This window comes from Vulpes vulpes, chromosome 16 (genome assembly GCF_048418805.1).
Source record: "Vulpes vulpes isolate BD-2025 chromosome 16, VulVul3, whole genome shotgun sequence".
Classification (NCBI taxonomy): domain Eukaryota; kingdom Metazoa; phylum Chordata; class Mammalia; order Carnivora; family Canidae; genus Vulpes; species Vulpes vulpes.
Window position 1 is genome coordinate 56,402,023 of NC_132795.1, and position 21,888 is coordinate 56,423,910.

The 21,888-nt window shown below is 48.7% G+C and overlaps 1 protein-coding gene and 1 long non-coding RNA gene across 3 annotated transcripts; one reads left to right on the plus strand and one right to left on the minus strand.

Moving 5' to 3' along the window:
* Positions 1–3,680: 3,680 nt before the first annotated feature.
* EIF3D (eukaryotic translation initiation factor 3 subunit D) lies at positions 3,681–19,165 on the plus strand. The gene is made up of 15 exons (XM_026010980.2): positions 3,681–5,034; positions 7,271–7,403; positions 7,702–7,747; positions 8,600–8,736; positions 9,599–9,684; positions 10,297–10,369; positions 11,262–11,374; positions 12,483–12,615; positions 13,165–13,312; positions 14,083–14,213; positions 14,886–14,971; positions 15,054–15,183; positions 17,737–17,879; positions 18,057–18,340; positions 19,021–19,165. Exons 2-15 carry the CDS (start codon positions 7,281–7,283, stop codon positions 19,032–19,034), a joined length of 1,647 nt encoding a protein of 548 aa, XP_025866765.1. The 5' UTR covers positions 3,681–5,034; positions 7,271–7,280; the 3' UTR covers positions 19,035–19,165.
* Positions 10,417–21,888, minus strand: LOC140595941 (uncharacterized). 2 transcript variants are annotated; one of them, XR_011997937.1, is made up of 7 exons: positions 21,599–21,888; positions 21,281–21,345; positions 20,818–20,974; positions 16,420–16,553; positions 16,151–16,294; positions 12,335–12,657; positions 10,417–12,162 (listed from the first exon to the last, which is right to left on the minus strand). It is a non-coding gene; the product is annotated as an uncharacterized lncRNA (long non-coding RNA). The 2 variants fall into 2 exon arrangements; XR_011997936.1 differs by having other exon boundaries at positions 12,335–16,007.

A 21,888-nucleotide genomic window follows, 5' to 3' on the forward strand; every position in this document is an offset into this window, starting at 1 on the left:
TCTGACAAAATTCCCCAATGTGGGGAAATGAGGACCAAGTGGCACTTGAGGTGACACCAAGAAATAGACAAAGGAATTGGAAATGTTTACCAAAAAGTCCATAGAGGGTAAAGTGGCATCAGAGAATGAGCTCCCCAGCACTGGGCACATCCAAGCAGACGTAACACAACCAGCTAGACAGGTGTGACAAGGAGATGCCTGTCTAAAGTGAAGGCTGGACTGGATGGATGATTAAGAAAATCTCTTGAAGTCCCTGGCACACAAAAATTTGTCCTTCCCTCCTCAGAAGGCCACATAAGGGAAGAGAAGGGACCTGTTCCCTCTTCCAGAATGCTGGTCTCCATGATCTCCCAGCTCACTCCCTCATACTCTCCAGGGTCTGCTCAAAAGTCACCTCCCCAGAGGGGCCTCTGAACTCCCCCCTTATAAGTGCCACACCCCAGACCATTCTCTAACACAGAGACCTGGTGCAGCATCTTTACCTACTTCTCACATCTCTGTACATCTGCCCAATGTCTACCTTCTCCTCCTTCAGAGCAAGACCCTCGTGCACTTTGCTCCCTGCTGTGTCCCACACCTAGCCTATACTGGGCACATGGAAGGTGCTCCACAAATGTCTGTTGAATGAGTAAATAAAATCCCAGCTTTGCCTTTCACTAGCTGTGTGACCTTGTGTTAGTGATGTTACCTCTCTGAGCCTCACTGGACCAACTGTAAAATTTTTATTAAGATATTGTAGTCGTGGGGATCCCTGGGTAGCTCGGCGGTTTGGCACCTGCCTTCAGCCCAGGGCGTGATCCTGGAGTCCCGGGATCAAGTCCTGTGTTGGACTCCTTGCATGGAACCTGCTTCTCCCTCTGCCTGTGTCTCTGCCTCTCTCTCTGTCTCTCTCTCTCTCTCTGTCTCTCATGAGTGAATAAATAAAATATTAAAAAAAAAAAAAAGAAAAAGATATTGTAGTCATGAGGTTAAGGACCTTGTCACAAATTGAAAGACTGCTATTAGCCATTGTTGCTAATAATGAAAAATCAGTCACTCAATTGCCCAAAGGCAGTGTTTGTGCCTCTCCAAAGTGGGAAGACACTGTGAAATCTTTTGAGAAATGGGGATCTGCCCTCAAACCTACATTTTTCTGGCAAGAATGTTAAGGTTTTTAATTTTACAGCCTCTAAAGGCAATATCCAGAGGCCCTGGATTCATTAAGCATTTCCTGGGCATGCTCTGCGTACCAGGCACTGTGCTCATGAAACAATGCAAATCCAGGGTCTGGATTATCAGAGGTGGGGGACACAGGTACCAGAACCAGACATGTTGTAAGCACAGCAATGGAGCAATGTTGTAACCACCAAGTGCTGTGGACACACAGAGGAAAGGACCTGTCCACAGAGGTCACTTGTGTATCCAGCAAACATCTTCAAGCACCAATGGTGTGGTAATTCTAGTTGCTGAGGATACAACAGTGAACAAAGCATGTAAGATCCCACCTTTTATGAGGCTTCCATTTCTAATAAGGAGACAAAAAAAACAAGATAATTTTTTACAAGACAAATGTTAGTCATCCAGCAAAACACCAACACAGAAGCAAAAAGAAGCAGGAGCCACGTGGCCTCCTCAGTTCAAAACCCCAGTTTCACAATATACTGTTCGGCCTAGAGAACTCATCCCTATCTTCATCTGCAAAACGGGAATAGTAGGCTTGACCTCACACAGCTGTGGTGAGAATTAAATAAGTTAATGTAAATCCCTGGAATGGTGCCAGGCATGTGATAGTGAGAAAGTAAATGAGCACAGCATGAGGCTACTGGGAGGAGTGGTCAGGAAATCTCTGATGAAGACATGAGTGCATGAAGATCTAGGGGAGATGCATTCTGGGCACCAGAAGACCACAGGTAAAAAGGTCTCTGGGCAGTAATGAACCTGGGTATGACCCAGAAAGAGAACACTGCCAATGAGAAGCTGCCATTTCGAAATTTGCAGGCCACAGAACAGAGTGCAGGATTTTATCCCAGGCTAGAGGTAAGCTACTAAACCGTTTTGAGGGAGGAAGATGGCAGGTCGGGCACACTCTGATTGAATGCAAAGGAGGATCATCCCAGCTACATGTGGACAGTGGGAAAGACAGAGAAGCAGTGGAGGTGTGGGCTGAGAAGAGGAATGAAGGCAAGATCTCCCACCCAAAGCCATAGGCCCACTACTGAGAATGAGACAGGACACTCCAAATCCTTCTCCATCTGGGGAGACGTCTGGGCCAAAATATGGGAAAGATGATTAAACTCTGACACAAGGGAGAGACTGCAGCAGATGGCCTGTGAACCCACAGCAAAAAAAAAAAAAAAAAAAGGAAGAAAGATGTGTTCTAAGCAATTGAGCAAAAATACATCTCCCCTTACATTTTAAAACACCTTACAATTAATATTGATCTTAATTTCACTAATGTTGAGTGCTTATTTATGTGCCCAGGCTAATGTGATAAATTTCTCATTCAATTCTCATAAAACCCCCATGCATTCACTCAACAATTCAATAAATACGTATTACTGGCCCTACTCTAGGTAAGACAGACAAAAGCTCTATTCTTATGGAGTTTATACTCTAGAGGCAGAGACAAAACCTAAACAAGAAAACAAAAAATATTTCAGAGGCACCTGGGTGGCTCAGTCAGTGAAGCATCTGCCTCCAGGTCAGGTCTTGATCCCAGAGTCCTGAGATGGAGCCCCACATCAGGCTCCCTGCTCAGCGGGGAGTCTGCTTCTCTCTCTCCCTCTGCACCCCCTACCTCCCCCCCACCCTGCTCATGCTCTCTCTCAAATAAATAAAATCTTTTAAGAAAATATTTCAGGGATCCCTGGGTGGCGCAGCAGTTTAGCACCTGCCTTTGGCCCAGGGCGCGATCCTGGAGACCTGGGATCGAATCCCACGTCGGGCTCCCGGTACATGGAGCCTGCTTCTCCCTCTCCCTGTGTCTCTGCCTCTCTCTCTCTGTATGACTATCATTAAAAAAAAAAAAAAAAAAAATTTCAGAGCATGATGAGAACTATGAAGGAAATGGAGCAAAGTAAGAGGGTGAGGAGGGACGCAGGGAGGAACAGCCTCCTTAGAAATGGTGGTCAGAGAGGATCTCATTCACGGAGGAGATAACTCTTGGAACAGAGATGTAAATGATGGGACAAGCCAGCTACAGTTAAATCTGGGAAAGAGTGTTCCATGCAGACGGCACAGCCACTGAAGAGGCCCTGCTGAGCTAGATATGAAATTGATGTACTTGAAGCACAGAAAAAAAGAGCATGGTGGCTACAGCACATAGAAAGGGAGGTATAGGGGCACCAGGGTTGTACAGTTGGTTAAGCACCTGACTCTTGGTTACAGCTCAGGTTGTGATTTCAAGTCGTGAGAGGGAGCCCCTGTGGAGCTCTGCCCTCAGTGTGGAGTCGGCCTGAGATTCTCTCTCCCTCTTTCCCTACTCCCACCCCTGCTTCACTTGCTCTCTATCAAATAAGTAAATCTTAAAGAAAAAAAAAAAAGGATATAAAGTTGAAAGGTAGCCAGGGACCAGACAGGCCACAGGAGGACACTCATGTTTCACTCTGAGCGCATAACAGGAAGCTGCTAGGGGACTGTCAACAGATGGCTTTGGGTACCACTGGAGGAGGAACCTAGAGGAGCAAGAGTGGACACGGGGAGTCCAAGCAGGACGCTGGTGCTGGTGGGGGAGGTGCCAGCGTTCAAGATGTATTTTGAAAGCAGAACAAAGAGCAGCCCTGGGTAAAGGACTGAATGTGGGAATACGGCTGAAAGGGAAAAGGAACTACCAACGATAACTACAAGGCTTTGCACCGAGCACCATTAAGTGGGTGCCATCAACAAAAATTAGGAAAACTGGAAACTGAGCAGGTTGGGAGACAATCTATGGAAACAAGTGTACCCAGTAACATTTTCATTTTGCAGATGAGTAAACAGGTTGAGAGAGATGGAATAACCTGTGGGTGTCATTTACTATTTTCACACGAACTTATTTTTACCCTCATAGGGCCCCAATATTATTTATTATCTCCAGTCTGCAGATAAGAAAACTGAGGCCCGGAGAGGTGAAGCCTGCACAGCTAGGGAGTGGCAGAGCCGAGCAGGAAATCGGATCTAAGGGATTTATTTTCCAATAAAGGGGTCAGGCTGGAAGACTGATACGGAATCCTAGCCGGCCGGATAGCAAAGGACCTGCGGCTTGAATAAAAACACATCCTCGGATTCTTTCGGTGTTTTTGAGATCGCCGACTAGGATTCCAGGACGAATTCCAGAGGCCAGTAGTCGCAGAAGGGACAGCAAGCACATCACTGCGCCCTTGAGAGTCCCCACCGCTAGCGAACACGGAGGCTCCCGGCCTCCAGCTGGACGAAGCGGAGGAACGATCCGCGGACGCGAGCGCCGGGGGCCGCCTCCTACACGTCAGCGGCGGGCGTCGTCGTGCGCGGAGTCTGACCCCGGCGGGCGGCCCGCCTGCGCTCGCGGCCCGGGCTCCCTGGGACACCTCCGCCCGCTGGGCCTCGGGTCCGAGCCCCACGAACGGCTAGAAAAGGCCGGAGCCCCGGTCCCCGTGGACACCGAGGCGCCGGAGCGTCGGGGAAGCACAGGGACGCGGAGCGGCCCTCGCGCTCCCCGCCTCCTGCCTCCAGGGCACGGCCGCCACGTTTCAAAAACTCGGGACGCCCTCTCGGGGCGCCGCCGGACGCGCCCGTGACGTAACTGTAAACACACCTCCGGCGTCTGGGCTCCTCGGAGACCGTAAGGCCACCTCGCAGAGAACAGTGACGAACTTCCGGGCGTGCGACGGGGACCGTCGCTTTACGACCCGTGCGTTCCGCGGTCGACTCCGGAGGAAGCTAGAGGGCAGTTTACGACAGCGCCGATGGTGTTTACGGCGCCGGCCGGTGCGCGCGCATCTTTCCTCCCTTTTTACCGTGTTCCTCGGAGGGCACCCGGGTGCGCGGTCTCCGGCCCGGACCATCTCTCGCCATCGGGGCCGGCAGAGGCCTTTACAGGTGAGAGGAGTGTTCCGTAGGGCTCCGCGGGTCTCTGGAGCCGGCTTGCGGGGGCCCGGCCTTCGGAGGGGAGGCCTCCCGGAAGAGACCCCCGTACTCCTGTGGCCGCCGCTGCTCCTCCGCTGGGCGGGGCAGGACTCCGCCTTCGGGGACCCCGGGGCCCGACACACTCAGGGATGCGGGGCACGGCCTTGAGGGTGGGGTCCCCCGGTCTTAGCGACTTTGACAATATCTCTTAGCGCCGTTGGGTCTCCGGGCCTTCAGAGGGGCCTGCGGCTCGCCGAGTTTGTGTGAAGGTTATGGGGGGCTCCAGGCTGAGCAGGGCTCGACCTGCTCCCAGGGGTTCCCAGCCCAAAGGTTCTTCCCTCTTCTGTGAAATGGACGGCGCTGGCGGCGCAGGTCTGGTCTGATCTGAGGCGGTCTCCCCGTCCCCTGTAGCCGGTACTGCTGTCACCGGCGCACCCGACCGGCTGTTTCTGCTTCTGGTCCGTCCCATCCTGCTCACTTTTACTTTACATGTGTTGAAGCTAAGGGACTTCCTCCCACCCGCTGGAAAATGCATGCCAAGCCTTGGGTCTGTTTCCTTCGTCAACTGTGGCAGAACAACCAGATTTTTAAAATATCATTAGTGTGTTAGTAGGTACGGCCTAAAGCCCCGTTTCTTCTCGGGCTGCTCCCCGGCTGTAACAATGGGAAGAATGCTGGGCTTAAGACAGACAACCCTCGAAATCAACTGTATTTTGAAGCAGTGGGCAGATGGACAACCTAATTGGCCGAGCTGCAAAATTTTAATCTCCAAAAAGGGCGTGTGGGCGTGGTTAGTGCTGTTAACTTCTTTAGCATAGTGTCTGACACATCGTAGGAGCTCAATAAATACTCATTTTAACACGAATCGTCGTGAAACTGCCACCCCTCTTCTCAGTCCTCTTCCCCTAGTATAGCTTAAGCTGAGAATCGGAGGAGGGAGCTCTCAGGAACGTTCCCTGTTGCTCTCTGATTCCCGGTGTCGCTTCTGTAGGAAGCCTGACTCTCCCCAGTATGGGACACGGAGGAGAACTTACTACAGTCGCTGTACCTGTTTGTTCCCTGTGGTTACTCTCCAGGCTCCCGAAATGAATTTTCCTCTGGGAACTCAACCTGAGGATTACGACAGATGGATAATAAGTGCATAGGTCTTTGATCGGAACTGTCAGGCAAAGATCTGCTCTGTAGCCCCTGGCTTTTACTCACTTGGGAGGAGCTATAGCATTACGCAGAGTGTGGGTTCCAGCCAGACTGCTTTTTTCAATTTTTCATCAACTAGCATTGCAAATTTGAACAATTTCTTAGTTTCTGTGTGTGCCTCAGTTTTCTTATCTGAAAAGTGGAGATGACACTAGCTCCCTCAGGATTGTTGGGGGCATTCACTGACTTTATGCAGGGTAGACAAGAACAATAACTGGTACTGATAATATCTACAAACATGTGATGTATGGCCACTTTTATGACCTAGGGTTTATGGTAACCTCAGCTTTCTGACCAGCTTTTAACTTGGCTCTGTGTCCACTTGTTCTGCATAAGGATTTATATTGATAGAAAATTGGAAAAACAAGAAAGAAAAGTTAGATATCAAGATATATTTATGGACTCCTTTTTTCTCAGCACTCTGCATGTAAATGTATTTTTGCAAGTCCCAAGTGTAATTGTGTGGCATTTTAAAATGAAACCATTCTCCTACATGTAACTATCAAGGCCTTCACAATGATCTTGTAGGGTCTTGATTCATTTTACAGATGAAAAGACAAGGCTTGAGGAAGCTACAAATTGTATACCTTGGCAGAAGTGTTTCTGAGAACTAGAATGAGGTTATTACACTTGAGACAAGGTTACTCATTCCATCAAACCTAAGACACCACTTGGTTTAAAAAGCACTACTATGTTATGTAGCACTAAAAAAGAACACCTGCCAATTAAGACAGCCTATCAAGCATAAGATGCAGCCTCATTTCAAAGACATTATAGTGGGAAAAGCGGGTGTCACAGAATCAGTGCAATATGGTAATTTGGTTTTGTTAGTGGTCTTCTAAGTATTTCCAATATTATCTATAGGAAAATAGTTAGTAGAGCTCAACAGTTGGGTGTTCCATATTGTGTGTTGCTTTTTGAATTTTATCATTGTGTCTTAGATTACCTCAGTAGGCTTTTTGTGTTTGGAGGCCTTTCTTCATGAAGCTACTCACATTATTTGTATTTTAAGGTTTTAGAAGATGGCAAAGTTCATGACACCCGTGATCCAGGACAACCCATCAGGCTGGGGTCCCTGTGCGGTGCCCGAGCAGTTTCGGGATATGCCCTACCAGCCGTTCAGCAAAGGAGATCGGCTAGGAAAGGTACTCACCTATTAAAGGAAATCTTTTAAGCTATAGCTACTACTCTCTGTTAGTTAATTCCAATTGTATTGTCTCAAAAGCATAACTTGTGAGTTCCTTATAGGGACACCAGCTGGGGAAGGTTCTCACATCTGGGTACTTGCAGTCATCATTGGAAAGCTGGGCACTTACAAAGGCCTTGGGAGCCAGTCCTTCTTACATTGTTCCCAGACTATGTCTTCACTTACAGGGGTTTCTGGGTTAGGAGAAGCATGTCTGATTGACCTGTGTGCTCTTTCTTCTCTTGTTCCTTTTACAGGTTGCAGACTGGACAGGTGCCACATACCAAGATAAGAGGTACACGAGTAAGTGTTCAACTGACTACCCAGATCAGGGCCTTGGGAGGATTGTTACTTTTTCTAGTAACCTCCATCCAAAAGCATTCTAGAACAGGAACAAAATGCTAATGATAATTCATGGTTTTTAAGGGCATAGTCTGAACTGTAGACAATATCTACATTTTTTTTAATGGCCTCCAAACTTAGATTGTTCATTAAAGAGGTTTAATCTGTCATAGTGGAACTTTTTTCCTCCCACTTTTAGGGAGCCACGAACCTTTTCACAGATCCTTGAACTCATTCCCTTTTTGCACTCCAGTGCCTGGGAGTTACTGAACCTTTGAAGCCAGTCAGTAGACTCCAGATTTTAAGATCCTGATGGACTAAATGGACTAAATGTTGTTGTTTGTTTGTTTTTCTGTGCCAGTTGAGATTGTTGGAAGTGGCTAGTTGGAATACTAAGTTAAGTTTATCGGGATTGAGGTCAACAGTAAAGTATATCATAACCCATTAGGCAGTTGATGCAGATAATTGCATATTTGCATTATGCATGCCACATATTTGTCCCTTCTGGGAGAGTAAATGTTAACTCCTGTTCTTACAGAATAAGGCAGGGTGTGAAAAGGGCTTGAGGTCCTCAGACTCTCTTTTGACTTAAAAAGTTCTTTAGACCAGAACTGTTCAAACTTGAATGTGCACATGAATCTCCTGGGATCTTCTTAAGAGGCTGATTCTGATTGAGTGGATCTGGGGCGAGTCCATATGCATGCGCTTCTGCTAAGGATCCTGAGTGCACACTTTAAGTAGCAGGGCTTTACACCAGCATGTGTGTAAAGTCTGTAGGTGGTAGCTGTTACACATCACTGCATTTGCTTACAGATAAGTACTCCTCTCAGTTTGGTGGTGGAAGTCAGTATGCTTATTTCCATGAAGAGGATGAAACTAGTTTCCAACTGGTGGACACAGCACGCACACAGAAGACTGCCTACCAGCGGAATCGGATGCGATTTGCACAGGTAGGCCAAGGGCCAGCAATCTTACCATCTTGGAGCCATTACCATTGGTTGCCACCTTGTGCATACTGGTGAGAGGAAAGTGCATTCTCATAGGTCTTCCAGTGACTCTCAGGTAGCTGACCAGTGACACGTTGTGCTAAAGTAAACTTACACTGGGTCCAAAGATGCATTTTTCTTAAAGGTTTTATTTATTTGAGAGAAAGAGCATGAGCGGGGGTGTGAGGGGGTGGGGCAGAGGGAGAAACAGGGCTGCCCACTGAGCACAGCCAACGCAGGACTTGATCCCAGGACCCTGAGATCGTGACCCGAGCCAAAGGCAGGTGCTTAACCAAATGAACCACCCTGGCATTCAGATAGTCTCAGTTTTTGTTGCCCAGTGGCTAGGGCATCATGCCTTTGTGCTAAGAGAAGGTGTTTGTGTCACGTGAAAAGGGGCCTGTTGCCTCATTTGATTGCCGTGTGCAGGTTTTATTAAGTGGAAGGTCCAGTCGGGCTGCATCTTACTACGTAAAGAGGCAAACTAACTCTAATAAAAGCCCATAAGCCTCCTTCAATAAAGAACGTGCAAATGTATGTCTAAGCTAAACCCAAGTGCTCCCATTGAGCACTGCCTTTTGTCAAATCCCCAAGATTTTTTTTTTTTTTTTTTTTTTTTTTTTTTTAATTTATGATAGAGAGAGAGAGAGGCAGAGACATAGGCAGAGGGAGAAGCAGGCTCCATGCACCGGGAGCCCGATGTGGGATTCGATCCCGGGTCTCCAGGATCGCGCCCTGGACCAAAGGCAGGCGCCAAACCGCTGCTCCACCCAGGGATCCCCAAATCCCCAAGATTTTGACATGGGTGTTTTTTCTTAATTCCCAGCGGAACCTCCGCAGAGACAAAGATCGACGGAATATGTTGCAGTTCAACCTGCAGACCTTGCCTAAGAGTGCCAAGCAGAAAGAGAGGTGAGGTTTTCCATCTTCCTGGAACACGCTATTCTTCAAGACTGACTGTACTCTGAAATCACTGAGCCAAAGCAGGAGGATGGTTGTCGTCCCCATAATTGCAAAAAAAAACAAAACAAAACAAAACCGCCCTGATTCCAGGGAAACCACTGGTTTAGCCTGCCATCGTCCTCCAAGGGCTATTCTTGGCAGATAGAGGAGCTGGATGGTACTTGGCAGTGGCCATGCACACTGGTAGGAAATGAGGGCAAGTAAGTCAAGCCCTGGGGCTCACGTAGGCTCGGTTCTGCTGTGGCACAAGTCCAGGGGCATCCTTCACACTGGGCCCTGGGAGTTGTGTCATGCAGCAGCCCTGCCCCAGGCTGGGGCTGCCAGTAGACTCTGCAGTGGGGGCAAAGCCTACCTGCTCGGCACTGGGGAGCAGCGTACTTCTAGCATTCTAACATGGCATGCTTTTGCTAGACTCTTTTTCACTAAGCCCCTGTTTTCTTTGTTGCAAGAAGTCCTGATGTTGAGGACGAGGTTTAGTGGAAGAGAAGGGCAGCTTCTGCCTTTTGAGAAGCCATTGACTTAAAGGTCTGCACCCAGAGCACAATCTTTTTACCTTTCTAGAGAGCGCATACGGCTGCAGAAAAAATTCCAGAAACAATTCGGAGTGAGGCAGAAGTGGGACCAGAAGTCACAGGTAGTGTATCCACACCCGAGTTTTCTCTAGAAACTCAATTTTGCTGGTTTATTTGGTTTTATAACCATTTTATTGAAACAAAATCCACATGTTATACAATCCACCCACTTAAAGCATACAAGTTCAGTGGTTTTGGGTACATTCACAGATACGGGCCAGTGTTACTGCAGCCAGTCTCGGAACATTCTCCTCATTCTGAAAAGAGCCCGGTACCCTTCAGCACTTAGTCCTTGTTCTCCTCAGCCCTTGGCTGTTACCAGTCCCTTCTGTCTCTGGATTTGTGCTTCTAGACATTTCACATAAACAGAATCCTACAACATGTAGTCTTTTGTGTTTGGATCCTCCCACTGAGCATGTTTTCATAGTTCATCCACCTCGTGGTGTTTGTTCATGCCTCCTTACAGCCAAACTTGTATGGATATACCACGTTTTGTTATCGGTTCACTATGGTTTCCACTTTTTGCTGTTATGAAAAATGTTGCCGTAAGCATTCGTGTACAGGTGCTTATTGTGGGCACTGTGAGGATAGAAGAGAGAAGCAAGAGAGAAGCTCCAGTGGCAGCAATTAAGATTTTGCTGGACACGATGCTCGTTGTGTGTTAATGTCCTGAGAGAAATAAAAAACTGCTAAAGCTTCTTTTCTGAAATACATACACATGAAAGAGCTGGTGTTCCCTGGGTGCTGACATCACCTTCAAGTAAAAGTCCTGATTGATTTTTATTTCTTGACCCCTTCAGTCATTTTCTAGATCATAAACTCCAAAGAGTCAGGGATTCTTTTATAAAGCAGCCAACACATGGCAAATGTTCTGAAGAGATTTATTGACTAAAAACCCTGCTTGTGTTATGCCCTAGCTGTAATTCTTTTCCCTCCACTGGTTTTGCACTACAGAAACCCCGAGACTCTTCAGTTGAAGTCCGTAGTGACTGGGAGGTAAAAGAAGAAATGGACTTTCCTCAGTTAATGAAGATGCGCTACTTGGAAGTATCAGAGCCACAGGACATGTAAGTGGCATCGTTTGCTACCTTCCGCCATGCACTTAGGTGTGTGGACCTGCTGCTGGTGACTTATGTTCCTAAGCCATAGTATTTCCAAAAGAGAATTTGAAGCTGCTAAGACATTGCACAAGATTAATAGATGTGTTTTTAAAAATCAAGGCTAAGGCGAGACTAGGAGAAAGAAGTTCGCTGATGTTAAACTTGAGAGATTTCTTTCCACTTCCTGGCATCGTGAGCAAAAGAAAAATAAAATCAAGTTGTGTGGCTCTTTTGGCAAGAAGAGAGAGTAGTTTGTCAGAAGCAAAGCTTTTCCTGACATTACAAAGAGCTGTTTACCTCAAGTAGCAGATCGATGTCAGTGGGGACCGGAGTACCAGGTTAGAAGTCAGTGCATCTGGAGGCCTCTAGAACTACCTGTCTCTTCATCTTGGCCTCAGTCACCGTGTCATTAAAATGTGGAGGTTGAGTCAATCAGTTTTGTTCATGCTGCTCTGTGGGGCCATATCCAGAGCTTAGGGGATGGGCCCTGAGTGAACTCTGAGAACTTGTCTTCTGTTCTCATCAAAGAAACCATTTCTTATTTTTTAGATTTCTGGATAAGAGTTTGGATTCAATGTCTTTTCGTTTTAAGATTTATTTTAGAGGGATCCCTGGGTGGCGCAGCGGTTTGGCGCCTGCCTTTGGCCCAGGGCGCGATCCTGGAGACTCGGGATCGAATCCCACGTCGGGCTCCCGGTGCATGGAGCCTGCTTCTCCCTCTGCCTATGTCTCTGCCTTTCTCTCTCACTGTGTGCCTATCATAAATAAATAAAATTAAATTAAAAAAAAAAAAGATTTATTTTAGAGAGAAAGCACACAAGCAAGGGGATGGGCCAAAGGAGAGAGAGAGAATCTCAAGCAGGCTCTGACTCCCTGCTGAGTGTGGAGCCTAATATGGGCTTGATCTCACCACCCTGAGTTCATTACCTGAGCCAAAATTCAGAGTTGGCTGCTTAGTGGACTAAGCGACCCAGGCACCCTTCTATAATGGCTTTTAAAATACAAACAAAAAAATAACAAAAGCAGCTGATGATCTTCCCGTTTCCTTTGTGTGTCTTCTCCGCTGTCCTGTCAGCGAGTGTTGTGGGGCCCTGGAGTACTACGATAAAGCCTTCGACCGCATCACCACGAGGAGTGAGAAGCCGCTGCGGAGCATCAAGCGCATCTTCCACACTGTCACCACCACAGACGACCCTGTCATCCGAAAGGTGGGCACGCTGAAGGAGTGCTGCTGGCTTCTACAGTTGAGGCTGCAGAAGGAACAGCACACAGGCACATCCATGGATCATGGGACCTCAGAAACCCTTTTAGACAAGATGCTCCCAAACGGGACAGGACTAGATGGGAATACAGGCACCTTGCTGGCTACACCATAATGTTGGGGTTACGCGGAGGTGGACTCGAATCCCAGCTCTCCCGGGGTCCCCCGCACCACCTACCTGAGGCCTTCTTTGCTTACCCATGAGATGGGTTGAATGCGCTTACCACCAGCCACTGGAGGCAGGACGAAAGCACTGCAAGGTGCCATCCTGGAATATGGCAAGTGCTCAGAGAGCTGCAGTCCCTGTATCCCAGGGTGGTGACTGGCCATGGAAGCTTGTGGGCTGGTTTGCCGGACTCACCCCTTAAGACAGGTAGAGGGGTGTGCACATGTGCTTGAGGGCAAGAAAGCTCCCTGCAGGGGAGTCCTCCGTGCACGTGGGCTGTTTGGCCTAAGTGTATCTTCACATCTCTCTTTCTCTCTGTCCTCTTTGCAGCTGGCAAAAACCCAGGGGAATGTGTTTGCCACTGATGCCATTCTGGCCACACTGATGAGTTGCACCCGCTCCGTGTATTCCTGGGACATTGTTGTGCAAAGAGTTGGGTCCAAGCTCTTCTTTGATAAAAGGGACAACTCTGATTTTGGTAAGAAGCCTGTCTGGGAGCAGCACAAGGTGTCAGGTGTTCTGTTGGTTTCGAGCAAGTCCCTGCTACTAGGGAGTGGACGGGAAGTGGTCTGTGTCCTCACAAGCACTGATGGCTGCAGCTGAATCCCTCCCGGCCTCCTCAGCGAAGGCCTGTCATGCACTACCTCCTCAAGGTGCCAGATTTCTGAGTCCTCCCATAGCCCCAGTACTGTGTGTGCAGGTGTTACTCATTTGAATGGCACTTTCCTGGCTTCTGTCAATGCTCCATACCACCTTTAACATTTATTCCATGTTTTCTTTAAATTAATGCTTCTTTTACCTTTATTTCAGTGTATTTATAAAGGGAAGATTACATGTGCATGTATTTGATAACATAAATGCGTATAGACACACCATGAAGGGAAACCAAGTCACTGAAATCTGATAGCAGTGAGGTGGAACAATATAATTACATTCCACACCAGAGGCTTAGGACCTTCTTTTTGTTAAAAAGCTGACAAAATCAGATATTATTTTGAGGAATCCAAAGGGACTGAAAGGGGATCGGTGTCTTATGATGTGCTTGAATTTAATGTTAGAGAGGATCTGAAGTTACCCAGTAGTGCTTCCTGCTTCCTCACCTCTGCACCCTGCGCTTGGGAGAGCTGGGTTAGCAGATGCTGGAAGGACGGGCCTGTGTTGCTGGGATTGTGGCCCCTCCCTGCAGTGCCAGGCACATTGTTGATGACTCGGTTTCGCTGGTGGGTGACCACGCTGCCACTTTTGCAGACCTCCTGACAGTGAGTGAGACTGCCAATGAGCCCCCACAAGATGAAGGCAATTCCTTCAATTCACCCCGCAACTTGGCCATGGAAGCAACCTATATCAATCACAACTTCTCCCAGCAGTGCTTGAGAATGGTAAGGTGGAGAGAGCATCTGGGCACCAGCTTCTCTCTTGTCCCCTTCTGTTGAATATCTGTGTTGTGGTAGGCTGTGGGGTTGTGGGACTGAGCCAGGGCAGGCATGGTCTCTTCCTGTCACAGAAGAGCTCCAAGCTGTGGCTTTGAGGTCAGACTGCCTGACTGAACCCTAGATTCACCACTTCAGAGCTTTGTGGTGTGTGGTATGTTTCTTCTCTGTAGGGTTAAAATACTAAGCATACCTGTCTCAGCCAGACAGGATGTATAGGTTCTTTCAGGTATTTGACAAACATGTTGTTTTATACAATATACTGTTTAGGTGCTGGAAATCTAGTAGTAATAAGCAAAGTTCTTGCCCTTAGGAGGCTTCATTATAATGGAGAAGGAAAGATAGTAAACTAAACAAACGTATGTCATGTCGAGTGGTGGCATGTACTCTAGAAAAGTGAAACAGGACAGGGGTCAGTCATGGCTGCAAATTCAGATACAGGGGGTCTGTGCTTGAAGTTGGGAGGAGTAAGCAGCCGCACGACATAGTAGAGCCCACTGCCCCCTCGAGGGCTGCCCCCCCTGGCTGCAGCCAGCCAGGACTGTAAGCTGAGTGCAGGGGCTGGTCCATGGGCTCAGCCACGGGTGCTTGCTGTCTCGTGACATCCTTGTCTATTGGCAGGGGAAGGAAAGATACAACTTCCCTAACCCAAACCCATTTGTGGAGGACGACATGGACAAGAACGAAGTCGCCTCTGTCGCCTATCGGTATGTCAGCCACCTGGGCAGGGCGGCCTCTCTGAAACCCGGGAGCTTTGGGTACCAAACGGGCTCCTTGTTGGCTCTGCAGGTACCGCAGGTGGAAACTTGGAGACGACATTGACCTTATTGTGCGTTGTGAACACGATGGTGTCATGACTGGAGCCAACGGGGAAGTGTCCTTCATCAACATCAAGACACTCAACGAGTGGGATTCCAGGGTGAGGCGCGTTTGGTCACCCTAGCCATTCTTCCTGCAGGGTGTGCCATCCCTGGCGAACTCCCTGGTTAGCGTTTGAGCCTTGGTCTCATGCCCCCCCCCCCCCCGGGCATCACACAGCTACCAGGAATTTTTTTTTTCCCCATCTGAGTTTTTCCTCCCCATAATTCCTCATTGAGGAGATTTGTGTGTATGTGTAGAGAATGTGGTTACAGTTTAAGAAGTTTTCTTATTTTGCACATAGGAAGCGGTAGTAACTGCCTTCTCATGGGATTTCATCTGAAATTGTTCCAGTCTGCCCTCCTGTTGGCTTCTGCCCTCTGCAAGCATGGGGGTTTGGTCTCTCATCGTCTGGGTTGGCGGGTTTCCTGAAAGCCCCGGAGCTCTTCTTTTGATCTGTTCTTTCACTGAAAGCAGCCACTACCTTCTCTCCAACCTTTTGGTTTCTTCTTCCAACTCCTTCACTTCTTGAACTCAGAGATTCTCAGATCAGTGAAGATTTGGCTCTTCAGGAGGCCTCTTGAAAGAAACGTGCTTCCTTCATCTTTCCTGCTTCTGCTGCCCTCTCACGCTAGTGCTCTGTGATTGTTGGGCTGCTCCCCTTCCTGAAGCTGCCCAGGCTTATGTGCCTGACTTTACAGTGGGTGGCAGTGCTCCTGGGGCTGCTGTACCAAATAAAGGGTCCTCCATGGGAAGGACGGCTCAGGCTGAGCCTCTGTCAAACAGGGTCTGATGAGATGGAGTCTATGGGCCATTTTGCTCTGCCTTCATTAGAGCCTTGGGGCTAGCATTTACCACCAATTCCCACTCCCCAGCCTCTGTCACCTGATGAAAGAGCACACCAGAAGCCTTGCTACAAACTTAGCTCTGGGGCCAGTGGCCTCATCCTAGACTTTCCACCAGGCCTCCCCATAGCATTTGGCATCACTGTAGCCATGTGGCTTTGCCCCCCTGTGCTGCTACCTTACCTGGACCCATACGTTTCTTCCCTCCCTTCACTTGTTTTCTCTGCTGGTTCTCCTCCTTTTTGACCTCCAATGGATCCTTCTTTCAGGGAGCTCTTTTTGCCACCATTACTTCTGTATACCACCTCACATTAGTTTTCTTTTGCTCTGTAACAAATTACAGGCTTAAAATGAATCTGAAGGCTGTGGAAGAAACTTCTAGGCTCATTCTACTTAGCAGAATTCAGGGTTCCTTGCCATTGTGGGACTGAGCATCCCCATTCTCTTGCTACCTGTCACCTGCGGCTTCTTGGCTCCTGGAGGTCACCCACATTCCTTGCCCTGGGGTCCCCTCCATCTGCAAATCAGCAACAGCACAGCACTTTTCTCCTGCCTCCAAACTCCGACATCTGTGTCTGGCTTACACCTGGATTTAAGAGACTCATGGTTACGTAAGGCCCACCCAGGTGGTCTCCCTTTGTTAAGGGACTTTAAGTATATGTACAGAAAACCTTAGACATAGAAGGGGTAGCATAATTGTGGGCATGATGTTTCCTCAGCCGCATAGAGCCATGCACACGTGGGAAGGGGCCATTGGGGGTCATCTTAGAATTGTGCCTACTCGAAGCCTCAACATTGAATTCTAATAGTGATTCCTCAGATCTGCTCTGATTCCTTTTCCATTGTTATTCTGCTGAAATCTGTTTTCCCTCCAATGTGTTCATTTCTCCCCTGCTCCCTTAGGCTCAGCCTCGAACATCTCCTCTCCCTTGGTTCTGCCAACATCACCCCAGTTTAGGACACTGTTAATCATGCCTGTTACTGCATATTTACTGATCTCCTGAGCACCCTCCTCCACCCACCCCCCCATGCTGCTTCTGTCCAGCACAGATGTGTGGAGAGGCTCATGAAATGCCACAGCAATCTCATAAGGGTGATTTTTGAGGGAAATACATTTATCTCTGAATTTTTTAGGCCTAGCTTCTAAAAGAACTCTAGTATTTTTTATAGCCTCTGGTTTCCATGAACCAAGGCAATCTGAGAATCTCTGCCATGTGACCCTCAACTAGTCACTTCGCTCAGAGTCCCAAGTTCCTACATGTATGAGAGAGGTGGTTGGAGAAGATTATCCCTTTTTATGCACATGTATATACACAGGGTCAGACTCCGGCCTCCACCTCCATGCAAGGCTGACCTGGCCTATGGCCTGTCTTTCCCTGTCTCTCTCAGATCACACCAACTCCAGCCTCTGTCCATGTCCTCCCCTTGGTTAGCTATCCTGTTTCCTCCATGGAACCATTCCTTACCACACAACACATGCTGAACGCTTGTCCTTGACATTCATATGGTACTTGTTCACTTGTAAAAGATGTGTCCTTGTCTAGACAAGAGAAGTTACAGTTTGCTGGGTACCTGCTGTGTGGGAGGCTGCGTGCAGAGGGACCATGTCTTTGCTGTTTTAGAGGTGACAGTCTTACCTGGGATCTACCTGCAGACTAACCCACTTCCCAAGTCAAGCCCACAAGGGAGTTCCTTCTCTGCTGGAGGAAGTCCCAGGCCTCGGGCAGGAGGAGCCCCCCTCACTCTTGTGCTGGGCTTGCCTTCCACAGCACTGTAACGGCGTTGACTGGCGTCAGAAGCTGGACTCTCAGCGAGGGGCTGTCATTGCCACTGAGCTGAAAAACAACAGCTACAAGTTGGCCCGATGGACCTGCTGTGCTCTGCTGGCCGGATCTGAGTATCTCAAGCTTGGGTGAGTTTTGTGTCCAGGGGTCATGAATGCATCTGCTACAAGGAGGGGTCTGTGGGCAGGGAGAGCAGGGCTTGCCTCTCCCCTCTCCCTTGGGAAGAACTGATTATTTGGCCCTGGGTGTTGCTGTGGCTCTGTGCGGGCCTACCCCCACCACCAACACCCCTTTCTTCCCACTAGTTATGTGTCCCGGTACCACGTGAAAGATTCCTCACGCCATGTCATCCTGGGCACCCAGCAGTTCAAGCCCAATGAGTTTGCCAGCCAGATCAACCTGAGTGTGGAGAACGCCTGGGGCATCCTGCGCTGCGTCATTGACATCTGCATGAAACTCGAGGAGGGCAAGTACCTCATCCTCAAGGACCCCAACAAGCAGGTCATCCGCGTCTACAGCCTGCCTGATGGCACATTCAGCTCCGATGAGGATGACGAGGATGAAGAGGAGGAGGAGGAAGAGGAGGAAGGTGTGTGTAGCAGGCCTCTTTCTGAGGTCCGGGGTGGCTATAGGCTGCCGGAGAGCTCCCTGAGACTAGATTTTGGAGAAGCCTTCACTCTATAGAGCCAGAAGCTGTTTTAAGAGCCTTTAGATCACCTGAGGGGCTCAGGGGAAGAGTGGCCTTTGAGAGGCTAGAGTGAGGAAGAAGCATCTAGAGAAAGGCAGTGGAATGGTTAGCCAGTGGTCTGAAGGAGAAAAGATGCTCTGTGCTAGTTACACAAGCTCAAAGCTGCCTCGTGCCTGCTATTCCAGCTGGTGACTGAAGGAAATTCCCCTTAGCCCCACAACAGTCCAAAAGGCTGAACTTGGATGTGAGGGCGATCTGGCTGCGACATCTGTCACCCCATTGATCGCCAGGGTTGATTCTGCTGATCTGGCTAGCTAGGCGGGTGTCCCCTTCTTCCCTCACCACTCCATGTGCGTCCCTCCCGAAGCTGCGCGCTCGGTCAAAGAGGACGACCATCCCCGATAGAGGAGGACCGTTCTTCGGTCAAGGGTATACGAGTAGCTGCGCTCCCCTGCTAGAACCTCCAAACAAGCTCTCAAAAGGCTGAACTTCCAAGTGGAGGTGGTTAAAAAAAAAAAAAAAATCACAAGCAGGGCACCAGTAGGACATGGCTCATTTCTCTGACATTTTGTGTCTTTCAGAGGAAGAAACTTAAACCAGATGATGACGTGGAGCTGGAGTTTGTGATTCCACTGAGCTTAGAAGGCTTTGGATGCCCAGTGGAATGCTTGTCTGATTATTGTTGAGGTTTGAAGGTGGAATAAAGTCTAACCATTTAGTCTCCTACCTTCGTCACATGCTTACATCGTGATTGACAGCCCTTGTGCCTTCCCCCAGGAGCTCTTGGGAGAGGAAGGGTTTGCAACAGCAGTTTACTATCTGGAGTTCATAATCAGGGCTCCTTAGTTTGTTCCTGAGCATCATTCATCGTATAGTCCTGTTAGAGGGTGAATGTCCTCGATATTTTTGTTCTTAGAACCACTTGACATGATCCTCTCCTGGAGGTTTTGTCCTGGGGATGTGTCAGCGTGTGATGGAGGTCCCCATAAGATGTCCATTTGTACAGGCGTGGGTGCCTGCTGGCTGTGTGCCAGACCCAGCTGCTGCCCTTAGAGACACAAATCACTCGTAAAAGGCAGAGCAGGGCATGGTCTTTGAAGGCTAGAGTGGGTTTGCTGTTCATGAGGGCCATGCCGCAGGAGATTATGACAGATATTCCACTGGGTGGTGATTGCTGTTTGTAAATTGTTTTGGTTTGGGCGATGACAGTCCCAAGCTGGCGCCCTCATAGAATGTGTCATAAATCAATTATACATCTTCAGTTATATAAACTTTTTATAAGTGAATAATGTTCTAATCTTGATGGTTTGAAGTAATTACCTTGCCAAGCATTATACTAAGCTTTCCATAAATATCTCATGAGCCTGACCCAGAACTGGAATATTGGTCGAAATGATGCCATTATACTGATGAGGAAACAGGCTCAGCTTTTGAGGAACATTCTTGAAGTTACTATTTTAATCAAAATAATTGAGCCTCAGGGGCGCTCAAGTGGCTCAGTTGGTTAAGTGTCTGCCTTCGGCATGGATCATGATCCTGGGGTCCTGGGATTGAGCCCCACACTGGGCTCCCTGCTCAGTGGGGAGTCTGTCTCTCAGTCTCTCTCTGCTCCTCCCCCTGCTTATGTGCGTGTACGCACTCTCTCAAATAAGTAAAAATCTTTAAAATAACTGAGCCTAAGAAAGCAACCAAACATTTACTTGTTTTGCTAAACAACTAGGACATGAAACATGCTGCTGTTTTTTTTTTTTTTTTAAGATTTTATCTATTCATGAGAGGGACAGAGAGAGGCTGAGACACAGGCAGAGGGAGAAACAGGCTCCCCCCATGGGAACCCAATGTGGGACTTGACCCCAGGACCATGACCTGAGCCAAAGGCAGACAACCACTGAGCCGCCAAGGTGCCCCTGAAACATGCTTATTGTAGAGCCTTTGAGATAGGTAGATTGTTAAAAAGTACACATTAAAGTGATGTAACAAGTGCCATGGGGTTTCAGAACTGGGCCTGGTCGTCACCAGACTGCCTCTCGCAGACCCATGATGCAGTCCAGCAGGATTAGCTGGGATGAGTGGGCAGGTGGAAGTCAGTTTCAGCCCTGGGCCCTAAAAACTTTGCACCAGCTTCCACATGCTTCATTTATTCAATTTATCCCCAACTTGTATGTGTCCTGCTTGGGGCCATCAAGCTGATGCTTCAATGCTGACTCAAACCGCCCACTGTATCCTGCTGCTTTTCAGCCCAGTTTTCAGACGCTGCCATATTTTATCAGTCCTGCCTTCCCTTTACTCACAAGATGAGCATCTAGTTTCAGGTACTTGATTATTTGCCCGCACCCAATCTCACATCTTCACAACCACCAAGAAGTAGGCCTTCCTACCTTATTTTTGGTATTTTGCATAGCCTTTCTGGTTTCAGTGTTGATTGAACAGATGCTTACTGGTGGCCTGTATGCCAGGTGCTGGAGGAAGCACTGAGGTCACGAGAGAATAAGATCATTTCTGCTCTATGGGCCTTTTCTCGAACATGGATACAGGCTATAAACAGATGAAGTGGCACTCCTTAATGGGTATTTTGTTCTGAGAGGTCAGGGAAGACTTTTTCCCCAGGGAAAATTTTTAATAAGAAGCTCCAGCCATGCAAAGCTAGACCATAGACCATCAAGTTCTTTCCACAGCAGGCATGGCTGCTTTCCCGTGAGAACCCTCAGCCCCATCTCACTGGACTATTTAATGACCCTTGAAGGTTTCTGTACTCTCAAAACAGCCTAGGTTCTGCCCCTGTAACTCCAGCCGGGGTCCACATTCCACCCGTGCAAAGCCAGCCTTGATCACCCAGTTTACCTCAATGGCGGCTCAGGATCATCTTCCTGCTGTTCACATTCCCTCCATTTCAGCTCCACTCGTACCTGTGTATGAGCAGTGGATTGGTGTCTACACTGGCCTATCGTAGGCCACTTTGTTTACATTACCGAGAATGCAAAGCATGATTCACGAATAAAAAATTTAGGAAAGAACTTGTAATTTGGAGTAAAGCGGGGGTTGGGGAATTAATTCCAGGTTCCGCTGAACTGGTTGGTCTCCTGCAAAACCTCTTGCAGTCTCTTTCTGCTAAACCTCCATTTGGCCGGTGACTACAGAATGCGGGAAACAATCGCCTACCTCTCCTGCCGGTGGGACACCCAGCCGGTCATGCCTGTTGGTCAGCAAGCACCTGTTAGTTGCTTTTCTCTGTGCCAACTTCGGCCTGGCTTCCGGTCCCCCAAAGGCGGGTAGCCAGCAGGTGTTTGGCTACATTAACGGTGGGGTGGAAGCACTGCATTGATCTCCAAAAGCCATCTGCCCCCGCACGTGGAGAGGCTGAGCCTGGACGCCCGCGCCCGCCCCGCAGCCCGCGGCCAGCACGTGCGCGCCCGTCCTGCGCCGCCAGGAGCCTGCGCCCGCCCCGCCCC